Here is a 14,541-nt window from a genome sequence, read left to right on the forward strand (position 1 = left end):
TCCACATGGATACATAGAAGTTAAGTTTCCATGGATACAACCACGTGGATTATGTATTGATGAAGGCCATTACAGTTAGTCTTTAGGGCTATTTGGGAGTTATCTTTCGTATACTGAATATATATAAACCTACTTCGTATCTGTTAGGAAATAGATGAAAAATGGTTCCGACATACAAAATCGTTTGTGAAAACTGCTCTCATGGTAAATGCGGACATGGTCGACTACTACCATGAAGACATTTCCCTCGACCTCACAGTGCTCGGACACGTATGAGTGACCGCGAACCAGCGGAAAAACCTATCATCGAACCTCTTGTTCCACTGAATCCTGAGGTTTCGTTTTCTTGTTTTTAGACTTTGTTTTTCGTATCTTTTATTTAATAGATCTGGGAGATCTACTAAATCTACTTGTTATCGCTTTTACAGATCCCTACACGTAAAGATCTATACATCCCAGCACCAATTCTGGCGAAAATTGTGAGCTTGGTAGCTCAGGATGGCATCAAACATTTGAGGAACTGGCTTCTCGCAGGGCGTGCAGGTAGAGTAGCAGTTCACTCGTTGGAAACACTATCCTCGGTTAGGCTGGATCGCAATTCCAAATTTGTTAAGTGGTCAAGACCTGATTCTGTGTACTATGACTTTTTTGGGATATGTTTATACGCGAAGAATCCTTATGCTTTGTATGTGAAAAGTTTATTCTTAGCTTTTCAATGTTGTCATTTGAAAGAAGCAATTGCATTGGTAAGTACCATTAAACATGTGTACCCAATTGCTGAGTTGTTGTGGATCATGTTGAAGATCTGCGAAGGGACGTTGGATATGGATTTTCACTGGAACTACAAGAAGAAGTCTCGTTTTGGTGATGTTGATAGGCTGGCTGACTCTCTAATGTACCACATCTACACCATGTGGCCAAAGCGATGGGGGACTTATTCTAATACTTGGCACTTTGAAGATGTGCCAATGTACTGTTTTGAACACGAGGCGCTGCAGGAATTCAATGGGGAGAGGTGTATCAAGTGTATCTTCTTCTTCCTATCTAGAGATATAATGCTTCTGTCTTAGGATTGTAAGCAATATTTCTTTAAGTTGTTTTTTGTATTTTGCATTCTAATTCTCGGAAACTATTGTACTATAATATCTTGTTAAGATGTGCTAATCTAGTATGAATTTGCTATGTATGGATATCCACAATCTATTAGTGTGTAGAACCCTAATTTGAGCATTTAAAACTTGTAAAATTAGACTACTAGGGTATGGTATCCATTTATAGACTACCAAAAGCTAGGGTATCTATCCACATGGTAATAACCACGTGGATTCTAATATCGAAATGATACAATGAATTTAGAGGTATCGAAAAGATACCTATGAGGTTTCCAATATTTGTATCCACGTCATTGTCGTCCACCCATACACGACCATATGGATATATGATATATATCTAAACTAACCATTCACAACAGAATGATTATTTGCTGATTGAAAATAGTAATTTATTGAGTTGAAGTAAATGATTAACCACGTGGATACACACTACTCTAAAAAGTTCAACCACGAAGTAGCCACGTAAATGGTTTGTTGTGGATTGTTACGAATAGGAATTTTACATTATTTCGGTGGGAATGTGTGTAGACTTTCGGAAGTTATCTATCCACATGGTATTTAACCACACGGATTTTGATATTTGAAAGACGCTGTCCTTATTTGAAATGTACACGGGATAGAAAACATTTGTTGTGGTTTGGTGTGTTGTAAAGACAAAGGTTAGTATCCACAAAATAATGAACATGTGGATATTGACATTTTCAGATATCACATGTCTTGGAAATAATTTGAAACCAAATACGGATGCTTAAAAAATGATACGTAGCAATTAACTGCATAATTATAAAGTTTCAAACTTAAACCAGCTAACATTCAGAAAGTTCAGCTTAATCATGCACAGAAATACAGCCTGATCACCATAACTTAAGATAAAAACAATATATCTCTTGATAGGTAAAAGTAGATACACTCCATACATCTCTCCCCATTGTGTTCATCAATAGTGTCGTGTTGCGACCATCAATCAGGGAAATCTTCAAAACGCCAAGTCTTCTCGCATGTGCCTTTCCTTTGAGGTCCGATGATGTAGATGTTGTACCTCAAAGAGTCTGCCATTTTGCCAGCTTGACAAAAGCAGTACTTCTTAATAAAGTTCCAGTAGATATCCATATCTAGAGTTCCAGCGCAGCTACTCAACATTACCCATAATAGTTCAGCAACTGGATACACACTCTTAACCGTACCGACCAATTCGATTGCCTCTTTCAATTGAAGGCATTGAAACGCTAGGAACAAGCTTTTTACATACAATGCATACGGATTCTTCTCGTGTAGACACCATCCAAAGAAATCATAGTAGACATGCGAAGGACTTGACCATTTCACAAACTCGGGATCTCGGTCCAACCTGACCAACGAAAGTGTCTCCGGAGACAAAGCAGCTACTCTCCCCGCGCGACCAACGAGTATCCAGTTTTTCAGCGCCATCAGACCATCTTCAGATACCAAACTCACTATTTTTGCAAGTATATGGGATGGGATGTGCAGATCTCTTACCAGAGGTGCCTTCACATGTATCCACAAGTATTACCCACATCAAAATTTTAACATATACCATATTAATTCGCAGATATGGAATTGTATAAGTAAGAAAACGAACCTGTAAATTAAGTCAACCAATAGACTCGCGGATAGGGTCCGGTTCTGGTTCACGGTCAGTCCTCCGTGTCGAAGCACTATGCGGCCGGGGGTAATGTGTGGTCCTTCTCAAACGTGTACCACCAACGACGATGTTGTCTGTTGGAACCATGTTTCCCCTTGCGTTGTGATCTGCTTGTGAACCCTTAATTGCTCCTAATAAAGCTAACTTTAGCCTTCTCAAAGTAATCCACATGGGTATTGGGTTAGTACAAATTATTGTTCATACGATTAAATTTCTATCAAAACAAAATTCAGTTGGCTTACAAATCCATGTACAACGTTATTGCTCGTACTATATTACTTTCTACCACGGCATAACCACGTGGATTTTTTTGTTGTGGGCTGATATGTAAAGGAAAGTAATAATTTTTAGGTGAGTTGGTTTAATAACAAAGAAAATTATCTATCCACATGGTATTAACCACACAGATTTTTACATGTCGTGATCACTCGTTCATTAGGAGCAAAATACTGGATAGGAACAAAATCATATTTTCAATCAGCAAATCGTCCGTGAATGGTGTTTGGTTATCTTAGATATATACCATATATCCACATAGTCCTATTTGGATGGATGACGATTTCGTGGATATAAATAGTAGATACCAGCACCGTTTTGGATCGTCTAGTAAACATCAAAAATATCTCGATACCTCTAAATTCTTTGCGTTGTTTCGATATCTCTACATTCATTGCATCGTTTTGCTAGGCCTAAATTCATTGTGTCGTTTGGATCTATCTAAATACATTGCAACGTTTCATTCTCTTTGATCATGGCACCTATAAATATAGAATCATTCTCCTCTCACTTAATTCCATCTACTTCTTCGATCTTTGATCTTTGTACCTACATACATTGTGTCAATTTTGTTACGAGCTATGGCCGGAGAGAGTTCCAACAAACGTCAGAAGCGCATGTACGAGTGGGAAGACGAAGCAACACGCCCCATCACCATGGCCGGTGAAACTTCCAGTAAATGACCACAACGCAATTCAGACTTCGAGTGGGAAGAGGAAGCATTAGAGGCCATGAAAGAGGCCTTTACTCTGACGAGAGCCGTGGTTGAGGTGGAGACCACTGATCAATTCAAAGCAATTCTTCATATGATGAAATATTATATGAAGAAGAAGGAAGAGGCTACCGCCCTCATGCAACAAGTCGAGCTAATCGACGCCCAACTCTCCCAACTGAATCAGATATATTGGGTCAACAACTTCTCGACTTCGAGGCTGAGCACAAGAGGCTAGAGGAGATGAGAGAGGTTGCGGCAGACAACGCTGCACAGTGTGTGGTTTCTCCTCCAATTGATTGGTGTAAACTTAGTGTTCGTTTCGACGAAGATTAATAGAAGTTGATACCTTAAGTAGGATCTCCCCTTTCTTAACACATCATGCATTTTAATTTCTATTTTTCATCAGTTGATACCTAATGTCTGGATGTCTTTTTATTTGATACATCAATATTATGCGGTTAATCCCTATGTGGTTTCACTTTTTAACAAAATTTTTCCAATCTCCACAAGATTTTTGCAATCTCCGTTGATACCTAATGTCTTGGATGTTTTTGCAATGCTGGATTTTATTTTGCTTCGCAACGATAACCATATTGAACTTGCCTTTGTGGAGTAGAACATGTGGATATCTAAAAATGAAAATATCCGCATATTTCCTTTTTGTGGATACAAACCTTTTTCTTTATAACACACCTAGCCACAACTAATGTTTTCCTCTTTATGGATATGGGTGCTTGAGGGCAGAATCCTTCAAAATTTAAAATCCGTTTGGTTAATATCTTGTGGATAGATAAGTTGTCCTTTTCTACATACCTACCCACCCATAAAATGCAACTTTCCTACTCAATCCACAACAAATCATCCACGTTGTTACTTTGTTGTAGAAAATATTAGAGTGATATGTATCCACGCGTTAAAGTATATTTAAGATATTAGAGTATTAGATATTTGGATAAATCCCATATCCACATATTCGTATATGAGTGGATGACGATTACGTGGAAACAGAATAGTTGTGACCGGGAACGCTTGTGATATGGATAAAATATCAATGTCCATATTGTTTACATTTTGTGGATAGAGACCTTAGATTTATCTTGTTCACCTACCCGCATATAATGTTACTTTCAAATCCACAACAAAACGACCACGTGGTTACTTCCCTTACTGGAAAAAAACATCATACGAAACCGTTCATCTCGATTACATTTCACTAGCGTTGTTTCCAATAGTCGTCCACTATTAGACCAAAATAATAGCCATATCCGCAAAAACCAAGCAGCAATGGATACCTAATGTAATTACTAAGATTAATAGTAATGTGAGCAATAGTGTTCCCAATCACAACCACAAAAACCAGAAAATCAGGACACAACCATGTAAATACTACCGGCTCCTAATCCAGTTAGCTTCACGCCGACAAAAATCCCAAAATAAGTGTTCTCCGACACTCCCATCCAACTATCTACCGTCATCATCATGGCAACAGGTTCGAACAACTTGTTCGATTGTGTTCCCTCTCTTTGCACCTCCCACAACGATTAACTTTTATTTTAACGACTCCAGTTTTCTGCAAACAACAAAACACATCAAAATGAAACCGTTAAGATATATATTCTCACCAACACATATCAAACCAATACACACATACAAGGAACTGGATACACTTATAGGAAACTCTCCAACAGAAGGAATCCTATTCTCTTTTGGACGGCCAGGTGGTCGTCGCGCCTTAGGAGGGTATAAAACCCGGTTCTTGATTTCAACAGGAATTTCAGCATCACTGACTTCAGGATTAATTACCTCTTCGTTAGTCCCTCTCCATGTTTCTGTCTTGTAACAGTCACCAACCAAAGTCCCATAAGGTATGCCTTGCGTATCCGCTGCTAGCAATGCATGCCCGCATGGTATTTTCAGCCTATCGTACTGCTTAGAAGAACACTGCTTCATATCAAGCAACACATGGTGCTTTCTATTAAGTAAACCCACTACTTCATAACTCCAACTAAAGATACTGCCAACTTTGCTACCACAAACACCAACCACGTTCTTATGCATCTGTTTATCAACCTCATGCGTAGTCAACCCCCTATGCTTCCCAGCTTTCTTGCGCCTCGCACTAAACCACCTACTTAACATCGCCCAAATGTAGTTCAATAATTCAACAATATGATAGGATCTCCCCTTTCCTAACACATTGTTCAGAGACTTTGCAATGTTGGAGGTCATCAAATTGTATCGGTTCCCTTGGAAATAAGCCCTACTCCAACGAGCTGCTCCAATTTTATTCAGATAAGCGGCACAGTTGGCATTTTTGGCTTTGATTTGTCTATAAATTTCTTGGTAACCAGTTAGCTTATAGGCAAATGCTGCATTCGTCACAAGTTTTGCAAGCCCTTTATTATGAAACTTTGCATTAACATTCTTGGCTAGATGTACTATTCAAGCTCCATGATGTGCCAACGGGAACACCCTCTTCTTTGCTTTGTATATTGAGCTGTTCCTATCTGAAATTATGGTCAAGCTCTTACTATCGGCAATGATTCGTTCTAATTTCTCAAAAAACCATGTCCAAGTGTCATCGTTCTCACTATCCACAACAGCAAAAGCCAGAGGAAAAACCTGGAAATTAGCATCTTGTCCACTTGTCGTCAAAAGGCATCCATTATACTTCCCATTCAGATGAGTGCCATCCACAACAATCACACGCCTAAGCTTCTTAAAACCTTCTATGGAAGCCCCAAAAGACAAAAACATATACAGAAACCTTTCTCTGCCATCTTCAAGCAGTTCAGCTTTAATATCGGTTACAGTACCTGGATTCGCTTCTTTTAAAACATGCATAAAACAAGAAAGATCCTCGTAAGACTCATCATCAGAACCAATATGCCCTCCAAAGCCTTCCCCTTCGCCCTCCAACATTTTCTGTACGACGCATCAACCCTCAATTCTTCTAATACCATCTGCTGGAGATCCAAAGGGGCCGGACCTTTAGTAGGATCACTGTACTTTGCTTTGTACATGGCTGCAATCACCCTCGATGTCACTTTCTTTAGGTACTTGTTCCTCGTCTCTATTGGGCATGTGTGTTCTAGATTAGCTTTTCTAATCACATAGTAGCCTGACTCCTTCATTTCACAAGCTAGTACCCTCCAGTCACACCTCTCTCTAGAACAACTAACTACAAACGACTCTTTCTTGGTTGTCGTCTGAGTGAAGTGAAACATGTTCTTGATGGCGTATATAGCTAACGCTATCTGGCAATCCTCTTTGTTTGCAAACACCTTACCCTTATAGATACCTTTCCCATCACTCTCAAAATCCAGATCCGGTATTTCTTCCCTGTAACAACCCGTCCCATGGACCCCACTAGCCCCCGCTAGCTTGCCCCCATAGGCCCCAAGCTGGTCCTGCAGGGCATCGACCCTAACCCCTCACCGTGGAAATGGAACTATTCATCCAAATCCACCAGTGGGTTATTGGTGCGCCAGGCGTTCCTCGAACCCTGGTCCCCATCCTTTAACAACCTTCCCACAGGACAAGCTGTCACCAATTGAGGGCCAGCTTGGGACCTATGGGGGAAAGCTAGCGGGGGGCTAGTGAGATCCACGGGATGAGTTGTTACATTCCCTAACATACTCTGTGTCGTCAAACAAAGGAGGAATATCAAACTCCTCGTCATCTATGTCTTCTAGCTTCCGACCATCCACTGCAGGACTCGGGATCTGTCCACGGTTGTGTGACCACATGGCCACCATAAACTTTTCCGACCTGTTCCAACCCACCACTTGTCCTCACTTTATTCTCCTCTTTTAAAGGAACAGCTCCATTAACTAACACACTGTGATCAAAACAGGAGTTTGTGTTACACATAACCTCCACCATGTTTACCCGACCAAACTGATCGCCAATGAAGTTCTCCCAAAACTCTTTATCATAGCTTCTTGGGGTCACATCTACATCTGTTACTACAGAATCTTTTTCCTCCTCTACATCTTCAAAACTATCTTCCAATCCTACACATTCCTCCACACAACCTAATTGTGTACTTGTCAACCCACGGCCAATTCCCACTTGCTCACCATTACTGCCCTTGATCTTCCCCTCAATTTCTGCCAACTCAGCCATATATTCTTCATCAACCTGGGTTGTCTCAAAAAACAATGACTTCAAACCTGCTGTTGATGCTTCTCCTAAAAATCCTTCTTCACTACCGCTATTACTAAAGGCACACGAAGACCCCCAACTACGTCTTTTGTGACTTTCCTCTCTCCAGTCGGAATCCTCAGCGTCGTCTGTCATTCCTCTCTTCTTAACCTCCTCAAATGTTACAAACAAGTTCAACCCACGGTTCTTCCTAAGCATTTCAATATAATACTCAAGCCCTAAATTGGTTGTGACAACCACCGGAGGCGTCTTCACACCTGTCGTCAATTCCATAAATGAAGGGATGCAGTAGCTCAGATTTGCCTTCTTCTCCACCAAACCGAATTCCCACGGAATCTTCTAACTCTCCTAAACTTGTTGTTGCAGACAATGGAACAACACACGACAAAAGTTTATTGTCAACTTTGAATCCCCAAACGCCGTCTTCAGAACAGCGCCAGCTCCCAGATATTACCACACAGAAACTAGGATCTTTACCCTGCATTAAAAATCGAAGCTTAATATCACAGCCATCCACGAAAGACATACACAATAGAATTTTTAGACCTCTATCCACAAAACACAAAACCCTACCTGCGCAGCCATGTCTCGTTCACGGGGACAAAAACCCTACTTTCAACTTTTGTTTCTTATCCACAAACAATCTTCCCATCTACTAAAATATTTGCCAAAAACCAATCCAACAGTTGAAAATAAAGCAACATAAAGTATAGGTAAGTTTTAACTTACCACTTACCTTCTATTCTTCTGAGGATAAAAATGTAAAAGGGACATGGACACATAAGCAGCAAACTTGAGAAAGTATAGAGAGTTTGTAAAGTAGGTTTTCCTGAAAGAACTCCAGACCAAAGTGGGTGTGGGTGCTATTTTCCCATAATTGTTTCCCATGTCGAAGTCTAGGCGTTCGGTACTTCGAATTGGTTTCTGGTTTGTTTTATTCGGTTACTACTCTTTTGGTTCTTAAACTAGTAAGAAATTTTTTATCAAACCTACACATTTAAAATTTAAATATATACATTGTAAAAAAAAAATTGTAAAACGACTATTTAATTGAAATATATCATTTTGAAAAATACCATATTCTATATTTTTGCAAAAAATACATTTTCTTCTTGTCTATTTTCAATAATACCATTTTTATATACAAAATGATTAAATTCTAAACTCTAAACTCCAAATACTAAACCCTATCTCTTTAAAATTATATTTTACATGTAAAATAAAGAACCAAAACCTTAAAAATAATTCTAAAAAATAATATTACTTATTGTGATGGTGTAAAAGAGGACAAATATGAAAATGATCCAAAAAAAATATTTAAAAAAATTATATTTACAAAAAGGTATTTCTAACAAATTTTCTTGAAATAGATAGAGTATTAATTTTTTTTTTTTACTTTTATAGCTACTACATACAGATCTGTTATCATTGCTTAATGTTGCTGTAGAAATTTCGAAATTAAATAACTTAGGAAAAGAAAGCTAAACATGAATGTACCAATATGTATCATCTTGAACAGATTCAAAGAATATCGTTTAAAACATTTAAATCGCATTTTTAACCTTTTAGATCATAATTTAATTGAATAATTTCTCTAACTTTTGTGTCATCATTTTTTATATATATAATAGTATCAAAGACAATGAAATGTTACCTTCCAATCACCAACCACTACCGTCAAGTACCCAAGAAAGTTGCATTAGTCTTACTATGACAAATCTTCTGTAAGCACGTCACATTATTTTAAGTCATAACTAAGCTTTTTCGAAACTACATTTACACAAAAACTGCTTTTTTTATTGTCATTTTGCAAAAGCATATATTTGTCTATACATATATATCTATATCAAATACATTATACATACGCACATTATACTGGCGGGTCCAAACAAATATTTTGACTGGGGCATAAAACATTAAACATATATATTTAGAATATTAAAACTATATAATAAAACATATTTAAAAATATCTGTTTGATAACTTGAATTTGCATCTTTAATGAGCCAAAGTTTTAAAAGAATTTTTTCTATTGGTATAGAAATATCTTTTAAAAATGTTAAATAGAAAATACACAATTACAAACTTACAATTCAGTATAAAATAGACATTTAGTTTTACTTATCTAACCATATCGCACAAACTTAAACCCTAAAAATAATAAATTATTTATAAACTGATAATATTTTTTAATGTTACTAATTTGCTAGTTTTACTATCATTTTATTAATTAAGATATATGTACAATACAGTAAAAAATAATTCATTAAAAATTTTAAGTGGAAATAGAAAAATTAAACAACACTAAATTCATATAAATTTATTAAAGAAAAATAAAATTTAATAGAATACAGAAAATGCAAAATGCATATGTTAGGCAAAAAAGGAATTAAAAGAAAATGACTACCAAAAGCATATAACAGGTATAAAATAGTAACCCCAAAAAGGAGAAAAATAAAATAGAACAAAAAGATAAATAGGGTTTAAACTCAAAACCACTTAATTTTCTCATGGGCGTCTATTTGCCAAATTTTTATAACTACACAAATCACTTGCTAATTTTTAAAAAGTAGTATGGGGCACGTGCCCCACCTTCTCATTGCCTAGCTCCGCCCGGGTGCCCCACCTTCTCATTGCCTAGCTCCGCCCGGCACATATATCATCTTATTAGTAGCCTGAGCTTGCAAGAGATAATATTAGTAAAGAGAGNTAGGATGTGGAACTTAAGGAAAATCCAAAGTGGCAACCTATAAATTCTTTATTGCCAAGAAAACGCATTCGACGACCAGGTTTCAGAGTATGAAAAAAAAAAAGGACGAAAAGGAAAGTGAAAGACAATAGAAAAAAGAAAAAAAGGTACGAAAATGGATGTACTTAACCCCTAAATAATAAAAATAATTAGCGAGATTAGTTTAAACTAATTGATTACAATATTCCTAAACTAGTTAAAAATGATAGATTGTTTTGTCACCTGATGTAACAATCCGTCTCGTGGACCCCGCTAGGCTCACTGCTAGCCTACTAGCCTCACTGCTAGAGCCGTCCAAACGGATCTCAAGCTGGCCCTGCAGGGCATCGATCCTAACCCATCACTGTGGATATCCCAATCCACCAGTAGGTTATTGGTGCGCCAGACGTTTCTCGAACCATGGTCCCCACCCTTTAACAACCTTCCCACAGGACAAGCTGTCACCAATTGACCTGCAGGACTAGCTTGGGTCTGTTTGGGCGGCTAGCAGGACGGGTTATCACACCTGACCTCATGCCTCATGGTATACTAATTTTTAAGGTGAGTTTGCTAAACAACACATGTTAACATTTCTTATATGCAGCTGATCATGTGGTTAAGTTGTAATAAACAAAAATTATCACATTATGACTAGAATAGTCACTACATTTTGTACAATCATATATATAGATTGTTATATTTCAAAAGACTAAAACGTAAGCAGTTTAAGCATATCTTTGCATAAAAAAATCCATGCCCTCCCTAACAAAATGAGCTAAGTGCCCAAGAGTCCAAGACAGACCTCCATTTTCTCGCATATGTGTCATATACCAGTTTTTGTTTTGGGGTCTCGTTCACCTTGAAAATGTTTGCAGAAAAAGAGACTAATAGATCCTGAAAGATCTATTTATGTGATGAACAAAAAAAGAATAGATTCCAGTCTATGTATGCGTATTTTTAAGTTTCTAAAATAAAATAAAAAATCAAATTGAGACCATGTTCCAATGCTCCAAATGCATAAGATAAAAGACGGTTCTGGAAACTCTTACGATGATACAAATCCACGCATGGATAAATCTTCATAACCAAAGGGTGGTAATTTAGCATCTTTATGATAAAAGTGACGTAGTGTTTACACTGATTTTTTTTGTCGTTCAACCACACAAAATATAAAAATAAATAAATAAATATCATCAAAAGACTCTGAGGGTTGTCCAAATCAGAGGGAACGATATCAGAAATATAAAAAACCTGAAGAAGCTATAAAGACAACAAATTCAAAAGAAAAAAACTAAAATAAAAATTAACATTTGAAATTTTTACTTCAACAAAATAGACGTATTCAAAGTATGGGGACATTTTTTTTTTTAATAGTTTGAAGTAAACCAAGCACATATATATATATATATATATATATATATATATATATATATATATAAGTCTCTAAAAGAGTGGAAGTGCAATTTAAAAACACTAATTAACCGGTCTGATTTGAAAATTTGGTATTATTTTTTGCAGTTTTTTTCTTCTAGAAATTTTATCTTTTGCTAGAAAATTAAGAGTAATAATTTTATTCCGGAAGATTTAAGATGTTTATCGTACAAGAAAGTGTTTAGTAATGGGGTATCCGTATCATGTATTGGACCTAAATTAAGTATGAGGAGACAGTGAAAGAGAAACAGAGTATGATAGCACAACATAAAAGCAATACAAATATAATTAACACAATCCTTATCAACGGATACACTACGACCCTTCATATATAATCCCACTAAACTACAACCAAATACTTTAAACATGCACGATGACAGTGAGCTGTATCTTGGAAATTCATATAAATGACACAAACTTTTGACTCATATATATACGTTGAAAAAGTATATGAAAGTAGAATGACCAAACAAGTAAACATCAAGAAGGCATAAAATCTAAATATCTATTGTATATTTAACCATCTCTTATATATGCCCATCATTTTCACAAACCCACACATACACATACTTATATACTTTATAAAACATTCCAAAATTCAACCGATCTATCATAATTAAGAATCATATTAAATTTAGAAAATGGAATATTTGTGGTGGGAGAGAGATCCACATCTTTTGTAGAAAGTGCGTGTGGGGCTTCACTGTGAGGAAAAAAAAAAAGCACGAATAGTGAGAGAGGAGAGACACACGGCGTTTTCGTTTCTGCCTAGAATCTACACTTAGTGTTATACGTAAGGCCAAAGAGTCAACGACTTTGGCTCCCCCTCTCTTCATATCTTCTCTATTATAAATTGAAGGGCCAATAAGCCAACTCTATTTGTCCTCAAGATACTAAAGACAAGCCAAATAATAAGCCAATCTTTCTTCTATCTTCTCTCTCTCTCTCTCTATCTCTCTCTCTCTCAATATCTCTCTTTCTCTGGTACAACTGAAGGTGCGATATAGAGAGAGAAACTTTGGATTGATTGTGGGTTTGTGAGAGATGGCAAAGATAAACAAACAAAGCAGCAAATGGGAACAAGAGGAGGTTAGTAATGAGATGAATAATTGGGAATTGGCTGAAGAAGAAAGTGTTGACTGGAGAGGGAGACCTTCCAACCCTAACAAACATGGTGGCATGAGAGCTGCTCTCTTTGTTCTTGGTATCTCTCTCTTTCTATATATATAATTTCACAAAAATTTAATTAGTAAAAAAGATTTGTTTGTAGCCATAGATGGATCATCTTGTTTTTTGGTGTCTTGGTCCATAAGAACTCGACCTTATCCAAATTTTGGTCCCACTAACGATAAATCTATATTCCATGGACCTTGGTAAATGTCTGATTTCTCGGTTATATTATTTCTTATTGATTAGTGGTTTTTGTTTCTATTTTTTAAAGGACTACAAGCCTTTGAGATTATGGGGATTGCAGCGGTAGGGAACAACCTTATAACTTATGTAATAAACGAAATGCATTTCCCCTTGTCTAAAGCGGCCAATATTGTCACCAACTTTGTCGGCACCATCTTTATCTTCGCCCTTCTCGGCGGCTACCTCTCGGACGCCTTTCTAGGCAGCTTCTGGACCATCCTCATCTTCGGCTTCGTCGAGCTTTCTGTATGTTCATCTCTTTCCATTTTTTTTTACACATATGTATGTACAATTCTCGGAGTTTCTTAATTTCCAACTCAATACTAAAATATAAATCACAAGGCTTCCTAACCAAATCTGTTATATAAATATAATGTTCATACACGTAATTAGTTTACGTGTGTATTTCCAGGCACCATGCTTTTTGTGTGTGATCTCATCACGGTTATATAAATGATTTACGAAAATACCCGCGCTACAAACACCTAACTTCAACATCATCAGTTAATGTTTAGATCAAAGTTTCTCGTTCCGAAACTTTCTAATGGATTTATTGTCGTTTAACTCTGTATTGCCACGTGTATTTCCAGGGTTTCATACTATTATCAGTACAAGCACATTTGCCCCAACTAAAGCCACCAAAGTGTAACCCATTGATTGACCAAACATGTGAGGAAGCCAAAGGTTTCAAGGCAATGATCTTCTTCATGGCACTCTACTTGGTGGCTTTAGGAAGTGGCTGCGTGAAACCAAACATGATAGCTCACGGTGCAGACCAGTTCTCTCATTCGCATCCTAAACAATCTAAACGACTCTCGTCTTACTTCAATGCCGCCTATTTTGCATTCTCAATGGGAGAGCTTATCGCTCTGACTCTCCTAGTTTGGGTTCAAACTCATTCGGGCATGGACGTTGGGTTCGGAGTCTCTGCTGCAGCCATGACTTTAGGCCTCATTAGCTTAGTCTCCGGTACTATGTATTTTCGTAACAAACGTCCACGTCGAAGCATCTTCACTCCCATTGCCCAAGTAAGTTC

At 37.2% G+C, this 14,541-nt stretch overlaps 1 protein-coding gene across 1 annotated transcript in view; it reads left to right on the top strand.

Moving 5' to 3' along the window:
- The window catches only part of LOC104787200 (protein NRT1/ PTR FAMILY 4.3-like), a 5,642-nt gene continuing 4,074 nt past the window's right edge, over positions 12,974–14,541 (top strand). The window contains exons 1-3 of the mRNA XM_010512731.2: positions 12,974–13,296; positions 13,534–13,751; positions 14,096–14,533. Coding sequence (XP_010511033.1) covers positions 13,137–13,296; positions 13,534–13,751; positions 14,096–14,533 — 816 coding nt within the window. The 5' untranslated portion in view covers positions 12,974–13,136. The remainder of the gene's footprint in view (positions 13,297–13,533; positions 13,752–14,095; positions 14,534–14,541) is intronic.

Source organism: Camelina sativa, chromosome 5 (genome assembly GCF_000633955.1).
Source record: "Camelina sativa cultivar DH55 chromosome 5, Cs, whole genome shotgun sequence".
NCBI classification, from domain to species: Eukaryota; Viridiplantae; Streptophyta; class Magnoliopsida; order Brassicales; family Brassicaceae; genus Camelina; species Camelina sativa.